Genomic DNA, 19,967 nt, shown 5'->3' with positions numbered 1-19,967 from the left:
ATTTTCCCTTCTTTTTCCTCCTCATATACTTTGAGAGACTACTATGGGAACTAGAAAAAAGGGACCAAAGCAAGAGAACACACAGAAAGCATCTGTCTTTTAAAACACTGGTTAGTCCTTTTGAAGATAAACAGATTTCCTAATCATCATACTCTTCCCTCCCACCTCCCATGGGAATAGCAGACTTTTGTATTTTAATGCACAATCTAGACTCCATTTCTCAGATTTTTGTACAAAGTAGGTATTTATTTTCACAAAGCTTACCTTACTTGCTTGTCCTAAATGCCGTACTACTTAATAATTTCTTCACAAAAACAACCAAAAATAATGTTTATCCACCTATACTAGGGAAAACTGATGGACAGCAAAAAAAAGAGGTGCTTGTTAAAATATTTGAGAATACCCCCTGGGCATCCAGATTTTTTCCGTATTCTGCTTCTCAGAATACTGTGAGTTCCATTTTTTTCTGCTATGGTTGATACATGGCAGGCTCGATAATGGATGCTTGATAAATAACTCCATCTGGTTATACTGAATGGACATCACAATATTAGTCACTGAAGGTGAATACAAAACCAAATGACTGCCTTAAGATATGATTACTGAACCAACCATTTAGCCACTGCAAATTAAATTTATTTTGCAATGAGGGACATTGTACAAGTGCATAATTCTTCAAAATAAACTGAAAGGTATGTTTTATACAGTTATAAGAGAGGCTGGTAATTGTGTCTAGCTAGTCTTTAATAGACAAGAAAAGTTTAGGACAACAGCATATATGGAGTGGATGACTCCTAAATACAGCTTCCTAGGAGGAATGAACACAATCATAATACTCTAGGATAGGGATGGAAAGACAGAAAGAACACTGACCAAATTCACAGGCACCGTTAACTGAAAGACTGACAGAATGCCTTCTTGAAAAAACACCTAAATGCTTGTAAGACACTACAGAAAAGCTCCCTTAGCTACTAAACAGATGGTAACTATTCTCTTGACAAATAAGAACTTTTCATTTTATCTTTCACAAACCTAGTAATTTTCACTTGCACTAAAATCACATTAGATCACAATCACATAATCACAACACTGAGAAAGTTTTCACAAGGATTTTGGATGCATATCATTAAGAACATGTCACCTAAAGACATGATTGTTATTTAGCCTAACATACTAGTATGTATGGCTTATTTTTATGTTTACCCTAATTTATGGATATACATTAAACAAATTAACAATATAGAACACTTTCTTCTCAAACCAATTAACATGCCATCATTTATAAAGATGGCGTTATCATAATGGTAAAGCCTCTGTCAGATGCTTTTAAAGGTGTTGACTACAAATCAGTTAGAGTTTCAAATATGTAACACACAGGTGCAAGTACGCTGTTATACAGTGCAAACATGACTCATCTTGCAATAGGAAATGGTGGTAAGGGCCCTTAACTTTTAAGTGCAAATTGAAAGATTAAGTTTGGATACAATTCCTCTGTGGATATCCTGTGCCATTCTGCTGCTAATACCATGCTGGAATTCATATGCCCTTCACAGAGTGGGCTATTGAAGCTCCTACAGTATTACACATTTAGCAGCTAGAAGACAACTACCAAAGGTGTAAAATAACCTCTGGACAAATTTGTCATAAACAGCTCTAAACCACCAATTAACAGTACAGTTAAATATCTACAAAATTAGTTCCTTCTCATACCCTAGACCTAAGCTAGGTTTTGGATTTTATTTAACAAATCAGTTGTTAATGTCATGTAACAATATGATAACTCCACGGAAAGGGAGGGAAGTTAAATTCTACTTTTGAGAAGTAATACTAAGACATACCTAAAGTATCAAACTAAACAGATAATTAAAGAAAGAGGGTTTGTTTTGTTTTTAAAGATTTACTATAATTCTTGAGGAAATACTAATTCTACTGCATAGGTCATTGTTTTCCAACTACCTAATCTTTTAGGTGTCAAAGTTGTATTTTCATCACAGGAAAAAATGTGACAAGGCAAGCTAATACACAGTCTCTAGGCTAACACACAAAAAACCCTATATGGCATGCATATCTCCAGGTAGCAGACACACAATCTTCTGAACTTTTATAGCAATACATCTTAAAGACATACAATCAAGTTGTCTGTGCTTAGGAAGAATAAGCCTTGCTTTGCATGTGATGAAGTTAATTTAGTTTATAACAATGTCCATATACCCTGAGCTGATTTTAAGATCTCTGCAATGGAACAGCTTTATCTTTCAATTTATCTTCAAGAGATGATAGCTTGGAAGTCTTCACGAACAGCTTTATCCTGCTGAAGCAAAAAAGGGGGCTTTTAAAAGGATCAAGATACAGAGCACTTTCAAGGACATGAATAAGGTCCTGGAAATAACACCAATAAATAAACGTAACTTAAGTAAGTCCACAAACCTTAAAAAAAAATTAAAGGACAAACAGTACTTCCTCACATAGAACATGATTGTGATGATCCTGTCAACAATGCATGGCTTTTCTCCAGCTCCTTACTAATTTTTGCTACTGCAGAGAGCAGCAATTCAGACAGATGAGGTGGTTAAAACAAACAAACCAACCTGTCCTGTGCAAGTTGGGTAGGCAAACATTGCCTAAAGAAATTGTTAAAAGAGCTGTCCAAGACACCCAGTATTAACCAGTACAGGTGGTTTCTACAGAGCCTGTGAAGCAGTCCCTACCAAGAAGCACTTCTTCACAGTTTACATTATTGACAGATGGACATTCCAAGCAAGAAGATTCTGAACTTGCCTGACCTGCACCATTTAAAGCCCAAACTAGTAGAGAAACTATAGAGCTAATGATAGACCTCAGTTTTATGACATTAAGCTTCGCTGTTATCCTCCATCTGGAATGAATAGCAACTTATAGCAGTCACTAAAATGAACACCTACCTAAATTTCAACTACAAAAACTGGGTGACATACTTTTTGAACAAAGTTAGTGACACATAATACATGGTAGGGATTAGTCGATCTTTCAAAAAGCCTTTGGGGATAAGATAAACAACAGAAATGCAGGGAAAAGATTAATCAGCCAATCAAGCAGAAGTAGCATGACTTCTTCATACTGTCTACAGATAAGCCTGTGGAAGAAAGTGATCCTGCTTTTAAAAAAACTTATTTAAAAGAACTTCATCTTTGAAGGATCGCTTACACAAGCCAGCAATTTCTGTTCATATCCTCAGGTACCTAAATGCCTTAGGCAAATGTAAAGCTACTATACTATTGCAATGTGAAAACAAATTCCCTCAAGTTATTTGGAAGAAGTGCTGCTAATTAGTAAAGATGACATTTTGCTTCCATCTGTTACATAGTATGCATTCAAAAAATTATTGGTCACTGCATTATTTGTTTGAATACAACTGCCCAAATGTCAGGAAGAAGTTATACATAACTGGATGAATAAGACATCTCTTCTAGTATGTTGATATGAAATCGGTAATCTGCCAAGGACTGTAGATGGGGCACTATCTGCCACTAAAAGTTACAAGGAAAAATGTTGAGCTACTTCCAAAATAGGGAAGCTCTGCAAGAAAGGTAAGAAAGAAAAGCTTTGGCATAAGTGCCTCTATTGCAAAAGAAAGTGGGGGGAATAAAAACCTCTTTCTCTCTGGATCTGAGCTGACAAGAATCTTCAGTGAATTATTCTCAGGTGAAAATGATCCTTGAGATCATTGCCTTAGAGACTAGAAATAAGCTATTTGGTCCTTCTGAAAAACAACTAGCAGTCTATACGAGCCATAGCTATATATCAAAAGAGGTAGAAAGACATTGCATAGAAAAGGGAACTTTCATAGACACATAAGTTTTCTTGAGTCTTGGAAATGTTAAACTGCTGCCCCAAGCTAATAGTTATAGGTAGAATATTTTTCTTTGCAGCTTTTTTTCCTGAACAAGACAAATATTAACAATAATGAAGAAAAGAAGGCACATATCTCACCTAAGACTGAGGCCTCATCTGTCCTTTCTAGAGACAGATGTGAAGACCAAGTAATCAAAGCACTCCTTGAAAGAATTGGTGTCAGGGGGTTGGGGAAGGGTTCTAGAGTGCAGTCTTTAATTACAGATGTGCAAACTTCAGAAGAAATCTTAGGGAACGCAGTCCTTCTGGAGTGGCAACAGTAGCCTCAATTTTACAACATTCAGATACGTCTAGTGCCAACTGATCCTTTGAGTGTAATAGCTTAGTTCATTCTCTGAAGACTATAGAAATGTTTTTCCTCCAGCTGGGAAACATTATCACAGAGAAAATTGTTAGGTTTGTCTAGCAAAACCTGACAGCTACTAATACCGATTCAGAGACGAGGTTTTAGAGGAGTTCTTTGTCCTACACACATCCAGCTTTGTCTTTAGGCTAACCATAGCTCTTAGATAACTGTCATACTATAAATTTGATTGCAAGTCCTGAAGGCAACTTTACAGAAAAAAAATAACTAAAGAAAGGAAGCCCTGATAAAACTGTATCAAGACTGAATTCCAGGAAAACATTGCCAAGAAACTCATAGCCAGAAGAAGAAAGCAATACTTAATCTTCTAAATCTACAAAGAAAAGCAGAATTTCATTCTCAGACTCTCTCCTAGCCTTGAGAGAAACACGCAAGTAGTAAATTACATCTGTTTGAGGGAAGGTTCTAACCACTTTGGAAGCAAACAACTCTGAAAATAGTACACTGATGTTCAGCATGGGAACACACACATCAGAAGCTGGTTTTGTTTCTGGGAAGCTCCTGGTAATACAGAACTATAGCTGGACTTTCTTCTGTACCTCCGAAGGTGGTGGTGCCAACATTATTTGTACTTGAAGTACTGAGCACTGTAAAGGAAGGACTGAAATGAGTCTGTACCATACATTTGGTAACAGATCAGTCAGCACTGAAATACAAGAATACCACTTTTACCAGTTCCACTGCCTCCTCTCTGTCTGTTGCTGCTGCACGTAGAATCGGGGAAACCGCACTGGTCTAAATCACAGATGCAACAATGTCTACAGAGAGCCATCAACTTAGTGGTAGTACTGCAGAACCACTTATACTGACCACTTTAAAAACAGAAAGTGGTGACAAAGATCTTTTGACACTAGCTGTGTTTATCAGATTACGTTCCAGTGCTAGAAATCAGTCTTCACACACTGTTCTTTGCTACCAGTTGTCAGAAGCAGCTCCCCACCCTACTGGGTCTGTGTTACAGATTCAGCAGGCTTTGAGTAAGTGCTAACTCAGAGCAGCAACAATCAACAAGAGAACTTTGTTACAAAGTCGTAGAGTTTTAGTGGTCTTACTCCTCAGCATACTCAGAATTTAATGACTGCTAACAGAGGCAGATACACGCTTAGGACCTTCTGCCCCTTCTGAACAAACAAAACCTATTTTCACATACCTAGAGTACAAATATAGGTGACAAAAATTTGAAAGATATCTTTTATGCCCTGAAGTCAGAAATAAAAGTTTTTCTAATACAAATGAATTGCCTAGAGATGAAGAACATGTGGATTTGTCAAGTCTTGGAAAATTAGTTTCTACAAGGCTACAATGACAATTCAATTTTTACAGAACCAAGCTTCCTAGCTGGTACAGATGGATACTTACATACTCAGTTGGCTGAGAGGCCACAGTACCAGGACACTGCACTCACTTTTGTGCCTGGCTAGATCTGTTGTGCCAACAACAAGTTTTATTTGGTTTTTGTTTGGTGGGTTTTTCCCCCCTCCCCAACAACAACAACAAAACATGGCAGCATGTAGCAAAAAAAGATTTAGTGGGTTTGAAGACCAGATTTTATATAACCGATACTCAGCCATATTGGCTCATCGTAATAGCGTTCAGAGAATAGAACTGTGCTGTTTGGCTTTCCCACAAAACAGTATATAAAGGCTCATGAGCAGAGAAAACAAAATAACCTAAGTGTCTTACGTTGACATTGCAAAACAAGAACAGTAAAATTAGAGCTCATTTCCTTTGACCAAATTAAAGGACTAAAGCCATCCTGTCACAAAATAACATAGCTGATGTTAGGCAAAGGTTGTCTTATTTGACGAATTCATTTCACATTTTAGTTTTCCCAGACATGGCTTAACACATTAGACATGTTTGGATTTTCCTTTAAACTTTTTCAATTCTTTGTTGGCTAGGTAGACTTTCCTATGAGTCTATACCTAATTCTCTCATATTTCTCATGACTTTATTTCTGGGTGAATATCTACATGCATAAAACTTACTCAAACCTAGTCTGTCAGCCATGAACAACCAGAAAAGCCAGCAAAATCCTCCTCCCCCAAGCCATTAGTAGTTAGCAGAAAGATTTGGGATAAGCATATATTTTATTTCCTTTCCATGTTCCACAAAGAGGAAAAAAATACATGTTGAAACTTCTTAGGAAGAGCTTTAATGATTTGCAATAGTAGAAAAAAAGGAATGCTTATTGTAGGAAGTGGTTTATTCTTACAGAGGGGGGAAAAAATTGTCTTGACTTCAGTGATGACTGTATTTCAAAAGTCTGTATTAGTAGTTTCATAAAGAAGTTTTAAACCCAGAACAGCCACTTTATTGATAAACTATGTAAAGAAAAGAAATATTGCAATTGTTGGAGAAAACTTAAAAATTAAAGAATATTGGATGGGAAACCAGACGAAGGATTTGAAGAGTGTAAGTTATTTAATAACAGGCAAGGAACTTCAGCAACTATGTTTCATGTAGCTGGAAATAAAGAATGACTGGAATACCACAAAAACAGTAAAAGGAGAGTAGAAGAGTTCAGAGTAAGAACTCTGAAGAGTAAGAGTAAGTATAAGTATTCAGAGTAAGACTCTGAATGAAACTGTGCTTTATTTCCTACTGATAAATTTCCTTGCAATAAAGCTTGACCTTATCAAAGGAGCTCAAGTAAGTTACCCAAACAGTACACCTTGAAATCGTTTCTTTGTAAACTGCAAGAGATGCTTAATGTATGTTAGCTTTAGCATACTAAGTACATTAGAGATTCTAAAGTACCCTCACATATTGATGATGTTCCTCTCACCTTACTATCTTAAACGGCCTGAGGTACCTTGTTACAGTGACACTCAGCAAGTCACTAGGTCAAATCTGAACTTGCCAGAAGCAAAATACAGAGACTCTTAAGTCTCTCCATACATAAAATACCTCGTATCAGGTGACATTTCACTAAATATCCAAAACACATTATCTCTATGCGTAATGGATAAGGTGAAGACTTGGGTTTAGGGGTTTTTTGTACATATGGAAGAACTGTAGTAAGTGATCTTATCTGAAACCTGAGAATCCTAAGGAATAATTTTTATTAACAACTGTAAGCCTTTTTTTCTTGTGACATTTCAACATCCGGATCTCTTCCTTGATTTTTTTTTTTTTTTTTAAATTTAAAACGAGGTATTCATTCTCACTAATTGTCTCTCATTTTAAGCATGATTATGCAAACAGGGTATAAGCATCAAAACCATCTCAATTCAACACAGGCAACATTCTCGTACTTTCTCATCAACATCAAAAGAAAAACACAGTAAACTTCAAACTTTGAAAAATAAATCAGTGGGAAAGGTGGATACTGCCACCTTGTGGTATAAAAAGAACAAAATTAGAAGTTTCTATATTAAAGAAAGGTCAATGTACCAAGAAAATTGTTTCTAGCAAAACTTTAATTACTGTTATGTACTATCCCGTTAAATTGCTGCAGCAAAATTAACACAGATGTCAGTCAAATCTCAGAAGGCCGAAATCCTCCACAGAATTGTATTAAAATCAGAGCACATTAAATGTACAATGAAGGAAAATGCTCATATATATCAAAAGGATTAATTTAATCTCAATTATTACCAGAGATGATGAAACAAAATAATGCTGAAGCACATAAATGAACAAATTTTACTGACTAGTTTTTCTAATTCAATCAAAAAGAGAAATTAAAATAATATGAATTTTACAAGATAATCCTGTATAATTAATATCTCTTTACCCCGATTATTCCATAAGTAAATTTTGAGGAAAAAAAAGGTTGTAACTAAAGAATAATTTCAGAAGTAGTAAAATGACCATGGCATATTTAAGTCCCTGCTAGCCATGACTTGGATAAATATACTCTGAGTAACTGAAACTGTCTTATCACAACTCCAGATTTACACAGAACTAAGCTAAAATACAAATCATCCTAGATGTATACCTACTAAGAATACTATAAATATTCATAAATACCTTAAAAACAACATTCTCCTTATACTATTTCAACTCTTCTACTCTTTGAAAATAAAAATTCAATATATTTAGATAATTTGTTTCTCTACTTCTGGCATTTATACCTTACCTGAAATCAAATTATCTTTTTCTTTAGTAGAGAAATAAATAGTAAAATTAAAATATAAAAAGTTGAAAAGCATAACAGAGAAGATGTAACTCTAAAGAATTCTTTTTAAAAAAACTCATTTTTTTATCATTAAAACAAAAGGTGAAGCAAATTACTACCAAGACATCACTATCTCAAAAACTATACACGGAATCATCATTGTCTTCAACTACTGCTGGATGGATCTCCTGTCTCAGCTTCCCCACCTTGAACCTTGCCCTCAGAAAGCACAACATAGCTGCTAAGAGTCTATCCAGAACAGTCTCATGAGCAAATCTTGCAGGGTAGCCATAACGTAAAATTAGTGGTTACGCAAGGACATATATAGCACGTTTTCCCTCTCCCTCCCCCCCTGCCCTCTCCTCCCCCCCAGTAGTTTTTATACAGCAGAAAAGCTTTTATATCTTATACATTAATAATGATTTGGAGAATGAGTTTTTTGCAATATGTATATATTTACACAGTTTCCTCACTGAGATAATTAAGGTGCACAGACCTCTGTCAGACACTTCAGTTGGGATTTGTACCCACTTAGTTCTTCTGTTAGGCTCTCCTTTTTCATCTGTAGATCACTCAGCTCTTTTCTCAAGGAATGGACTACTTCATAGAATCGGATCTATAAGAACAAGATATATATTCAAAATTGAGACTAGCAAAATTGCAATCGCAAACCTACAATCCCAAAACCAAATCAGCTCAATATTTTATGGCAATAATTCACCAAATGATTTCTATTGCATACCAGGAACCTGGTTGGGGCCAGGGGGATGTTTGGGGGTGGGGTGGGTTGGAATGTTAAAGTAAAGACAGCGTCTTTCTTGAGCCTTTGACAGCAGCCGCTAAGAAACAATCAGTTTGTGTTTGGCACTGAATTAAACAAAGAGGAATAAAGGTAAAAATAAACATTTCTGTTCAACTAAGGCAGCTCCCAGTCAGGCTGCCTGATTAAAAAATACAGCTGCTAATGGACCACATGGTCCTACCTTCTCACTTGTGCCAACTGTAGAACCTATTTGATCAACAGTGTAAGCTAAAAAAAAAAAAAATGCCTATTTAGCAATAAACAAACTTACCTTGCTAACTTCCCACAAGCCAATATAAATTTTTATGGGGTGTGTAGAAATGGAGCAAGATTAGTTTTGTTTTCTGCCAGTTCAGTGTGCTGAATCTGCACCAAGAATTATGCAAGAGCAAGCACAGGAACCAGGAACAGCACATAACCAGGAAGCACTGTGACACACCTCACACGCGCACTTTCAGCAGTAACATGTTGCTAGATGGGTTCAGCTGCATCACGCAACTGAGCCTCTGAAAGACTCTACTCTGCTAAATTAACACTGAAAAAGCACCTTGTAAATGGATTTAATAAATAAATAAATAAATACATTCTAAAACACATACTCCTCTCTCTTCCCCCACTCCAGTCACAGGCATAGTCTCAGACAAATAAGTCTCAGATTCATAAAACTTTTCCAGAACATTTCTACTGAACAGTAAAAAATACTGGAAAACACAGTACTAAAACCACAAAGTCAGTAGTAAAAAGTAAAAAGGGACAAAACAAAGAAGAAAGAGCTTTTTTGATATACACCCACACACACGTACACAGAGATTATTACTCCCAGATTAATTTGATACCTTAAAATGTTTATTTTGGGGGATGAAAAGAAAAGGATAGATAATCAAGCACTATTTTCATGCAAAAGCTACTCCATACCCCCCATCATTAATGCTTTGTTTGATATACGATTAAAGAAGAAATGCAAGCAAGAAAGCACAGATAAAGTAAGCATTCAAGAGCAAGCTGTACTACGCTTCCATGCAGAAGGAAGACAGGCCTCTGTTTTGCTACCTGTAAACAGCAGAAGACAAAGAAAAGTTCCAGGTATATTCCACATAATTGACAGCATACAATTCCAAAAAAACACAGAAGCCATGGAAATTTGTGATGTAAACATTGGTGTAGGGTGCTTTATACAATAAAGCAAGTGTGCAACATGACTGAAAATTAGCAAGGCAAAAAAGTGAAATTTTCTAAAAAGTGGTGGATTTTGGGGGGTTTTGTTTTGAAGTTTTTCCAAATACTGTGCATGTTCAAAGTTGCAGTTGTTTGAATGTGTTGTACTCAACAAGAGAGCTCCAGTTTTCATCCTTACCTTTAGATGCAAAACAAACATAAGCTTAAATTTATAGCATATGTCCTATTTTACATTAATTTTTAGTGGGAAAAAAAGTGCAAGCTTTCCCAAAGTATAGTTGTTACCTTAATTTTTTTTAAGATGGTAAGAAGGGATTCTCAATTCACTATGTCTAAGTTTACACATAAAGTGAACAAAATTAAGGATGAGATTGGGTTTTTTTAAACTATGATTTAATTAAAACCAAAATAAGGTATAACAATTTTTTGTTCACATTGTGAAAATTCCAAATGACAAATTCAACCATCAGTTGCTACAGTTAAAACTATAAATTGTCTTTCTGTTCTGAGAAGTAAACTAACTGCATATTATTGCCTTACTTTACTGTTTCATTACTATTTTATTCTTGCAGTATTGTATTCCTTCAATATTTAAGGAGTTTTTTCATGTCCATCTGTGAAATCACATTGCTTCTAATGGGTTTGCATGAAATCAAACAGTGAAGTTAGTTTTGTGGGTTCTTTCTAACTTCTGAACTACAACGGACTTCAACTACTTCCTTAGGGGGAAAAGAAAAAAACTAACAACTTTAGAAATGTGCATGCAAACCAGTGAGTACGATTTTAGCCTCTTAACTACAGCTTCCGCTGACTACAGTTTTCATCTATCTGGATTCTTTCAGAACTTGTCTGATTACATCTGAAACTGAGCAACTGAATTTCAATCAAATCCTCTTTTTTCAACCTTGATTTTCACTAATTGGTAACCGTTTTTTAAACCAGTTTTTAAACCACACCTAGCTTTTCCCTTAAGTTCTTGTATTTTTATTGTGATTTCCCTAGGACACCTAACTTAGGCCATCATGCCACATTTACTTCCCAAACCACAACAACCCTAAAATGGATTACCCATTATCAAACCAAGATGACACGGGATACAGGTATCAAGGATAAACGTATCTGCACAGCCTTCCCAAGAGAAGATCAATCCATAGTAGTAAGAAAGTGCAAATGAATGCAGCAGATGAGGGGAAGGTTGCAGGAGAAGTTCAACTGTTATTGTTATTTAGCTTGCTTGATGGCCAATAAACATTCATGTAACTCAGCAGTCAAAGCACACATTGCCTCTTGCCAAGTCAATATAGCAGAAACAAAAATTACCATAATGGGATTTCAGAAACAATTGCATACCTTAAAAATTACAAATTTATATAGATGTGCTGTAAGGAAAACTTTCTAGATGATTTTTAAAAAAGTCTTAGCATGTGCTCACCACTTTTTATAGAAAACTAGAGTTAAGCTCAAAATGGGTGGGTGCAGAGGAAGAGAAAGTTGGCTTCTGTTAAATGGAGTTATGTGAAAGTAGTTGCATCAGTTAACTGCCTTCTTAAACAAAGAGCAACTGAGCTGTAGCTAGCAAAATGATGCAACTGAAAGACATGGTGATAAAAAATGGATCAAACAGAATTTGCAGATATCATTTTTCAACAACTTTGTGAAAATTTTTTTTGCAGGAGAGTACACAAGAGGCTTACTTTACTGAACAAATTAAGTGATTCAGCTGCCAAGCACCAGTGCTTTAAAATTTTGCATATACTGTTCCTAAAAAAATCATTCTTATAAACAATTAAAAAAAAAAAATCTACATTTTTACATGCAAGTTCAAAACAAAAAAGTGTGATTTTAAGAGAAAGATGCTTAAACTACCATTTTTCATTTGTCATCATCATTAAACATTGCTTAGTCTTTACTCTAACATGTCACTATTGCACCCCTTTGTGGAAGAACAGTGAAAAACATCTCACATTAGTTTTAATTCTAGTATTTTAAACTTGCAATATTTCTATATACAAAATCTGTATTTAAGCATTTCCTGCTGGTTGTCCAGTATACCAGGTTTCAAATAAAGCGTAAGCATTGTATATACATTTATTTCTATCCTGGAGAACTGTAAGGCAGTATTTTATAATTGATAAATAGAAAAAAGAGTCTGGAAATTTCATGCTCAGTTTTTTTCTAAGCAGAACTCTTTCTCGCCAAGGAGAATTTTACCCTAATATCAGTAGACTATACTATTAATCTGCATATAGATCTGGAGCCAGAGATTTTATCTGCCTGAGAAATGCACAATTCCTCCTTAGGTAAGCAAAGCAGAAAACAGCATCAGAAAAATAATTTTTTCCCTTCAACATCCTTTTCCTAGCCTTCAGAAGCCAAATGGATGCATAGACAGGATATGCAAAACAGTTCTGTAGTGTCCCAGCATCTGTATCAGCTGAATAACTCAAAGTAATGATAAACAATCACTGAGCTTAACTGATACCTTCAGGTTCACACTGATCCTGTTGCCAGAAGAAGTTGGGAAAAGAAGCAGAAAACTGCATCTTACTACAGTATATCTTTAGAATGCCTTCTCCAGAAAAAAAAAAAAAAAAAAAAAAAAAAAAAAAAAAAAAAAAAAAGAACTGGCCAAAAAAGGATTTCTTCAAAAGAAAAGTGACAGATGTATAAAGAGGAAAGGGGCCTCACTGAACACCTAAGTAGTAGTTTGAGTCCCAGAGAAAAGTAGCATTTACTCGTTGAACACAAGAGGAAAAGAAAGGTAGATTAGGGGTCGAAGGTGGCTGTTACTCACCTCTCCCTCTTCACATCTTTTTTAGAGCCCCTTTCTACTCACAAATACAATCTAAGCACTCTAATTGTGCTGTGACAGCTTCACTTAAAGCAGCTGGCAAGGTTACTGACTCCTGGTATCTGTCCTGCCTGGCTACAGAGTCTTTTGTACTGACTGTCAATCAACTCCTTAAGTCCTGGAGCTTCCTGCACACCAATTTCAAGCAAGCTGACATGGATTTCAGTTTGTGTTAAAAATCTGCTTTTTCAACCATGGTGGTGCAGGAATCAACAAAAAATCCTCAAATACTTCTATAAAGGGCAGTGGGTACAGTAGACAGCTAGGGCACAATAACCTAGTAGGCCCCAAGCTAAGTGTTCCTGTTTATCACTCAGAGCCTTAAGATTTTCCTAGTACTTCCAAAAGTCCAAGTTTTAGAACTTTTGAAAAGATGTTCCCAAGAACTGTTTAATATCCTCATCAGTAACATAGACAGTGGGATCAAGTGCACCCCCAGCAAGTTTGCTGATGACACCAAGCTGAGTGGTGCAGTTGACACACCTGAGGGACAGGATGCCATCCAGAGGGACCTGGACAAGCTTGAGAAGTGGGCCCATGTGAATCTCATGAGGTTCAACAAGGCCAAGTGCAGGGTCCTGCACCTGGGTCACAGCAACCCCCCATATCAATACAGGCTGGGGGATGAAGGGATGGAGAGCAGCCCTGTGGAGAAGGACTTGGGGGTACTGGTGGATGAAAAGCTGGATATGAGCCAGCAATGTGTGCTCGCAGCCCAGAAAGCCAGGTCTATCCTGGGCTGCGTCAAAAGAAGCGTGGCCAGCAGGTCGAGGGAGGTGATTCTGCCCCTCTGCTCTGCTCTGGTGAGACCCCACCTGCAGTACTGCATCCAGCTCTGGGGTCCTCAGCACAGGAAGGACATGGACCTGTTGGAGCAGGTCCAGAGGAGGGCCACAAAAATGACAGGGTAATTAGATAAAGATGGTAAGTTGCACTTCTCTGTACATATGTAGAGCACAGTATACCATGACTTTCACCTAGGAAGAGAACTCATTCACGCAGAATTTATACCTCAACAAATGCACTAAACTTTTTAATGTTATATTGTTTAGAGCTTCCTTAATAACTAGCTCTATAGATAAGTACAATGCTAATACTTCAGCGAATTAAGGTTTACATGTATAAAACCTCTTCATTCTCAGAAGTGAGCCAGGATGCTCTCGACATGTCCCACAGTCTGTGAAGGCATTGTCTTTTTATTGCAAGCAGAGTGCCCCCCTGCCCCTTCATCTACCCATAAGCCATAATTAACAAACTTCTTAAATCAAGAAAATGAGTCTTAAAGTGTACTTTAAAGTATACTTTATCTCCTCCATTTAGTCAGATAGGAAAGGACCAGATGGAAAGCATGAGGGAAAGGTAAGGGATGTTTGCAAGAGCCATCTCAACTTGTGGTTCTAGCAAGCCAAGTTTCAAATTCCTATTTTCAGCCTGCTGTATTTCATATCATCAATGTGTGCCCACTATTTAATTGTAACACCCCATTTGTTTCACCCTCTTCAAATACATCAGCAGTTCTACTCTCTTTAAGGCATCAGAGTCTGGGATTAAAAGGCTCTCTTTACTGGAATCCAGGCAAAATGGACTGAACCAGAAGTACGTCTGCCTCTGAAGGTCCTTCACTTCTAGTTGAGAAAGAATAAGAATTCTAGGAGTATAGACTGGCTTCTACTATATACACCTCCCTTTAATTTTAAATAAAAGCAATTTACAGCTTGTGGTAGGTGGGTTGACCCTGGCCAGCAGCCAAGCACCCATACAGCCGCTCACTCACTGCCTCCAGTGGGAGCAGGACAGAAGAGAGAGTGGGAAGAACAAAGGCAAGAAGACTCAGGTGTCAACAGTTTAATTAGTGAAGGAAAGAGAGAGATTAATTAGGGGGGAGGGGTAGAGCCACACAAAGACAATCACTCACCACCTCCCACAAGCAGATCAGCACCCAGCCAGCCTCTGAGCAATAACCACCTTGGAAGCCATGCCCCCCTCCCCTTCCTTTCCCCCTCTACCTCCCGTTTATATTGCTGAGCATGAATTAGGTGGTATGGAATATTCCTTTGGCCAGTTCAGGTCAGCTGTCCAGCTGTGTCCCCTCTCGATCTCATGACCACCCCTAGCCTGCTCACCTGGGACAGGGGGAGGCAGAGTGTGGAAAGAGAAAGCCTTGATGCTGTGCAAGCACTGTCCAGCAGCAGCCAAAACACTGGTCTGGTAGCAATACTGTTTTAGCCACAAATCCAAAACACAGCAAGGTTCAGGCTGCTATGAAGAAAGTTAACCCCACCCCAGCCAGACCCAGGACAGAGCTATATGTTAAACCAATACAAAACACAATACTCACAGAAACATATTCAGGGATAGAAAGCTGATCTTCAGGAAGAGACTTTAGCTTCTCATAGCAATCCTCTGTTAATTCCAAGTCTCGCAAGCTACGACGGATATCTCCAGCCCTTTCCCTCAATTGATGATTCGTTTCCTCCAGTTGCTTCTGTCTCAATAAAATAGTTTCCATTTCTTGTTTCATTAGAGCCTGATGTTTTCTTCAAGATCGATTTGAAAACAGAAGACATTAAGTAGCGAGTAACGTAAGTGACAAACCTTCACGATACCCTGGCAAGGGAGCGAGTTATGCTCATTTTGTAGAGGGGAAAATTTACAGAAAGATTAGGTAATTAGCACAAGAGTGTATACCACCATGGTTACACTATCGTATCAGCCACTGTATACATAAAAAGCCAGGAACTTCATAGTCATTGACAATACAAAGCAGAGTCTGAGAAGTGACAATTAAACTCCACATATGCTCACTTGAATTTGAAAATTAGTCTTAAGTTACCAATTAAAAGATTAAAAACATGAAAAAGCAGAATATATTTCCACACAAAACCCAAGGAACTAGTAAATCACCAAATAAAACAATAGTAACTTTAATTTGTGTCTTACCAAGTTTCAGCATATACACACTTATGGTCTATTCCACACACAACCCTTCATTTTCTACCCAGCGTAACATAGAAAGTTAGGGCCCTTTTAAAAAAACAAACAAAAAAACCCCCCAGAAAACCCAAAAAAACCCCCAAACCATACACAAACACCACTACACTTAAACAAGCAACTTTACTTCCAGCCTTAAAACACTATAATTACTATTACCACCAGTGACAAGGTATTATACGGCAAGAGAAACTGTATGTCACTTAGAGATGTTTCAAAGTTTTTATTTTATTTACATCAAAGGCAATCGATCTACTTTTTTGGAGGTTTTAGCTGTAACTCTTGAAAACATATTGCATTTTGAAGAATGATTTAATTTTAATAATTTCTACATTATTTAAAAAGTAATACTAAAAATACTAGCTAGTACTACAAGGCGATGTCTGCCTCACTGGTTTCAAAAAGACAAAAGAAAACCCCAGGTCAGCAAAGCAATCGCACAAGGACATATTCTGCACATAATGTACAATTCTGTTAAACGGGGATGAAGAGTGAAGTAACAGACAGACAGGAAAACCAATGAAAAGACTGGGGAAAGGAAAGTAGTTCAACTTTTTCATGCCTATTAACAACAATTTGCACATCAGTACTTTTTTACTGAACACTCCTCAGGTAATTCAAGTACGGCCAACATCAAAATATTCCACTCTGGTACAAATAAGCACACAGAATGACAGACATTTTTCTGACAGTCAGCTGCTCTTACTTGAAAGGCTTTGCTGTAACTAATCTCAGCTCTGGCTTCACATCCCTAAATCTGTTCCAGGCTTACTACAGAATATGACTTTGAATTAGTCACATCCTGTAAGCGGGTGCATCCTCTACTGTAACAGGAAAATATTAAGTAATAGTCTTCCTTCACAGTCCTATTACAGGTGTTAAGACATGTAATTGACAATTTGGAGAAGCCTGCTAGGCAGTCTATTTTCAGCTATAGGTTGACTCAGAATGTTTTAGAATAGCAAGGAGAAAAGTAAGTTTCTACATCATGAACAGAAAGCATTTCTGATCAATAAGCAATCTTAACTGGAAGTGCTAAACATTATCTCCTTACCTTTCCCAAGTCATCCAGGCTGCAGAGTTATTAAAAATTCAGTTTAAATTGATGGAAAGTCTGCCCCCTCTACCTATTCCTTTTGCTGTTTACTGGGTTTAAGAACGTTCTTACTCCAAGTTCCTATTAAATTTTGAATCCAGGTAACAATAAAACCAAAATCACAAAATTCAGCCAGTGAGAGTTGAATTCAAATTTACTTACATGTAAATTAAATATGTAAGTTCCATTTTTAGAATGGAAATACCAATAAAATCTGCAAAAGAAATCCTATTTCTGCAATTCATAATCATCACTCTGCATTAACTGTCCATGAATTAATTTGAATTCGTATTAATAAGTTACTAAAAATGAAGGGTTTTTTGTTTTATCATACCTAGCATCTTCTTGCTGTAATGCCACCTGGCTATCCAGTCGTAAAGACAACAGCTGCTTTTGATGGATTGCATCATTAAGCTTCTCCTCTAGCTCTTCAATCTAAATGTAAAGAATATAAATATCAAATGAAGAAAAGAAGTTGGTAATTTTTAAAACATATTTGACAAAAAGAACAGCTTGAAAGAAAAAAGTGCAGAGCCCAATGCACTGGCAAGTACAATAATGACTGCCTAACAAGACCTCTAAATATGCCAAGGCTTCATAAAATACAATATAGATTTTTGCCTTAATGAACTAAAAATAAAAAAGACTTAGTTCTACAAGTGATCTTTTTCAGCCAATAGCTACTTGTTCAGCTGATTTCAAACTAGGCTTAAACTCAGAGCAGCAAGCCAGTGAAAGCCACAGTTAGGTTGTAAATATTGACTGCACAGAAACGTGGCAAAGCTTTTACACCTTTCTTAATTTCATGCATCTTAGTGGAAACTGTAGAGAAAAAAATCTCCTATTACCATGTTGGCATATTCTAGCCACATCTTCAATAAAAGATTATTGAATAGTATTCAGATTACTTTTTCTAGTTGTGCTGCTTTTGGCTGGGGTAGAGTTAATTTTCTTCATAGCAGCTAGTATGGGGCTACGTTTTAGATTTGTGCTGGAAACAGTGTTGATAATACAGGGATGTTGTAGTTACTGCTGGGCAGTGCTTACACAGAGTCAAGGCCTTTTCTGCTTCTCACCCCACCAGCGAGTGGGCTGGGGGTGCACAAGAATTTGGGAGGGGACACAGCTGGGACAGCTGAGCCCAACTGGCCAAAGGGACATCCCACACCATATGATGTCATGCTCAGTGTATACAGCTGGGGGAAGAAGAAGGAAGGGGGGGATGTTCAGAGTGATGGTGTTTGTCTTCCCAAGTAACTGTTACTCATGACAGAGCCCTGCTTCCCTGGAGATGGCTGAACACCTGCCTGCCGATGGGAAGGAGTGAATGAATTCCTTGTTTTGCTTTGCTTGCATGCACGGCTTTTGCTTTACCTATTAAATTGTCTTTATCTCAACCCACAAGTTTTCTCATTTTTACTCTTCCGACTCTCTCCCTCATCCCACTGCGGGGGAGTGAGCGAGCAGCTGTGTGGTGCTTAGTTGTCGGCTAGGGTTAAACCACACCACTAGTATTCCACAAGCTCAGGTTAAAAGCTGTATTAAGTTGCTTACATCAGTGACAAAATTACTCATAACTTCTAAAAGAATACAGGTCTTTTCCCTTTGTTTTTAGACAAGAAAAAACTAATTTGATCCCCCTCATCCATTTACAGGTATAACGCCTTGGACAAATCAGCTAAGTTTTACATATCTTTGTTTCCTCCTTTTCTCATTTAAAAAAAAAAAAAAAAAGCTTCTACTGTACTCTAAAAGCACCAGAAACAAGAAAAGATTATATGACAAAAGAAGCAACATTGCTTACCTTGGTCAAATATTCTACTTTCAAGTTGTCAATCATCAAGTTTTTTTGAGATAATTCTATTTTAAGCAGCTGAAGATTATGGAGCAACTCTTTCCGTTCAATCAGCTGCTTAGTGATTTTAACAGTACCTTCTCTCTCTTCAGAGGAAGAAACATCATCGGTTGGTATTGTGGTTTCTAAGCTAATATCTTCAGACTCCAAGGAGCTAGAAATGTTTACTTTCCTGATTTCCTTAGAGCTTTTGTGCGACATTTTTTTCCACTATTTGCAAAGCTTTTCTAAGTTATACATTGAGATGAGCCCCCTGAAGAATCAACTGCAAAAATTAAAACAATTAGGGCATTATGTCATTATGAAAAATTAACCAGTTAAACAAGACCACTAAGCAATACTTCTCAGCGTCACATGAATATATTTTTTTGTTTATGCAAGAAAAACATTTTAAGAAGCTCTGGAGTGTTGCCTGATGACTGTCTTCCTAAATAATTATTAGCAAGAGTTTTGACTGCAATAAGCTAAATACTGGTGTGAATCAAGCTTACTAGTAAGATGTTATGGCTAAATCAAGATGTGCATCTGCCATTCACAGTCAGAAGAGCATGCACTAAAAACTCCCGAGACCCATGAGGGATACAGAACATACAACAAGGGGCGTAACAAGACTAGCTAGAGAAAATGGTAAAGCAATACTTTGATGCCCACCTTTGTCTCCTCTAAAGAAGTAGCTCCATTGTTCTTACCAGGCTAACTTGCTAGTACTTTCCAAAAGCGAGCGACTTAACAGTCACACATGCTTTTACAGCCCCTTGGTATAGACCGCAGCTTTTACTTAAGAGATGCGCCAACGCGGGCTATCCAGAGCCCCACAG

The 19,967-nt window shown here is 37.2% G+C and overlaps 1 protein-coding gene across 1 annotated transcript in view; it reads right to left on the bottom strand.

The window, feature by feature from the left end:
• PIBF1 (progesterone immunomodulatory binding factor 1) overlaps positions 1 to 19,967 on the bottom strand; it is a gene marked incomplete at its 3' end in the record, with an annotated part of 124,437 nt that overhangs the window by 103,697 nt on the left and 773 nt on the right. The window contains exons 2-5 of the mRNA XM_082337938.1: positions 19,099 to 19,414; positions 17,629 to 17,729; positions 15,546 to 15,744; positions 8,875 to 8,994 (exon numbers count right to left, since the gene is read on the bottom strand). Coding sequence (XP_082194064.1) covers positions 8,875 to 8,994; positions 15,546 to 15,744; positions 17,629 to 17,729; positions 19,099 to 19,350 — 672 coding nt within the window. The 5' untranslated portion in view covers positions 19,351 to 19,414. The remainder of the gene's footprint in view (positions 1 to 8,874; positions 8,995 to 15,545; positions 15,745 to 17,628; positions 17,730 to 19,098; positions 19,415 to 19,967) is intronic.

Source organism: Platalea leucorodia (assembly GCF_965183815.1).
Source record: "Platalea leucorodia genome assembly, chromosome: 2".
Classification (NCBI taxonomy): domain Eukaryota; kingdom Metazoa; phylum Chordata; class Aves; order Pelecaniformes; family Threskiornithidae; genus Platalea; species Platalea leucorodia.
This window is presented reverse-complemented; position numbering and strand designations above follow the sequence as displayed.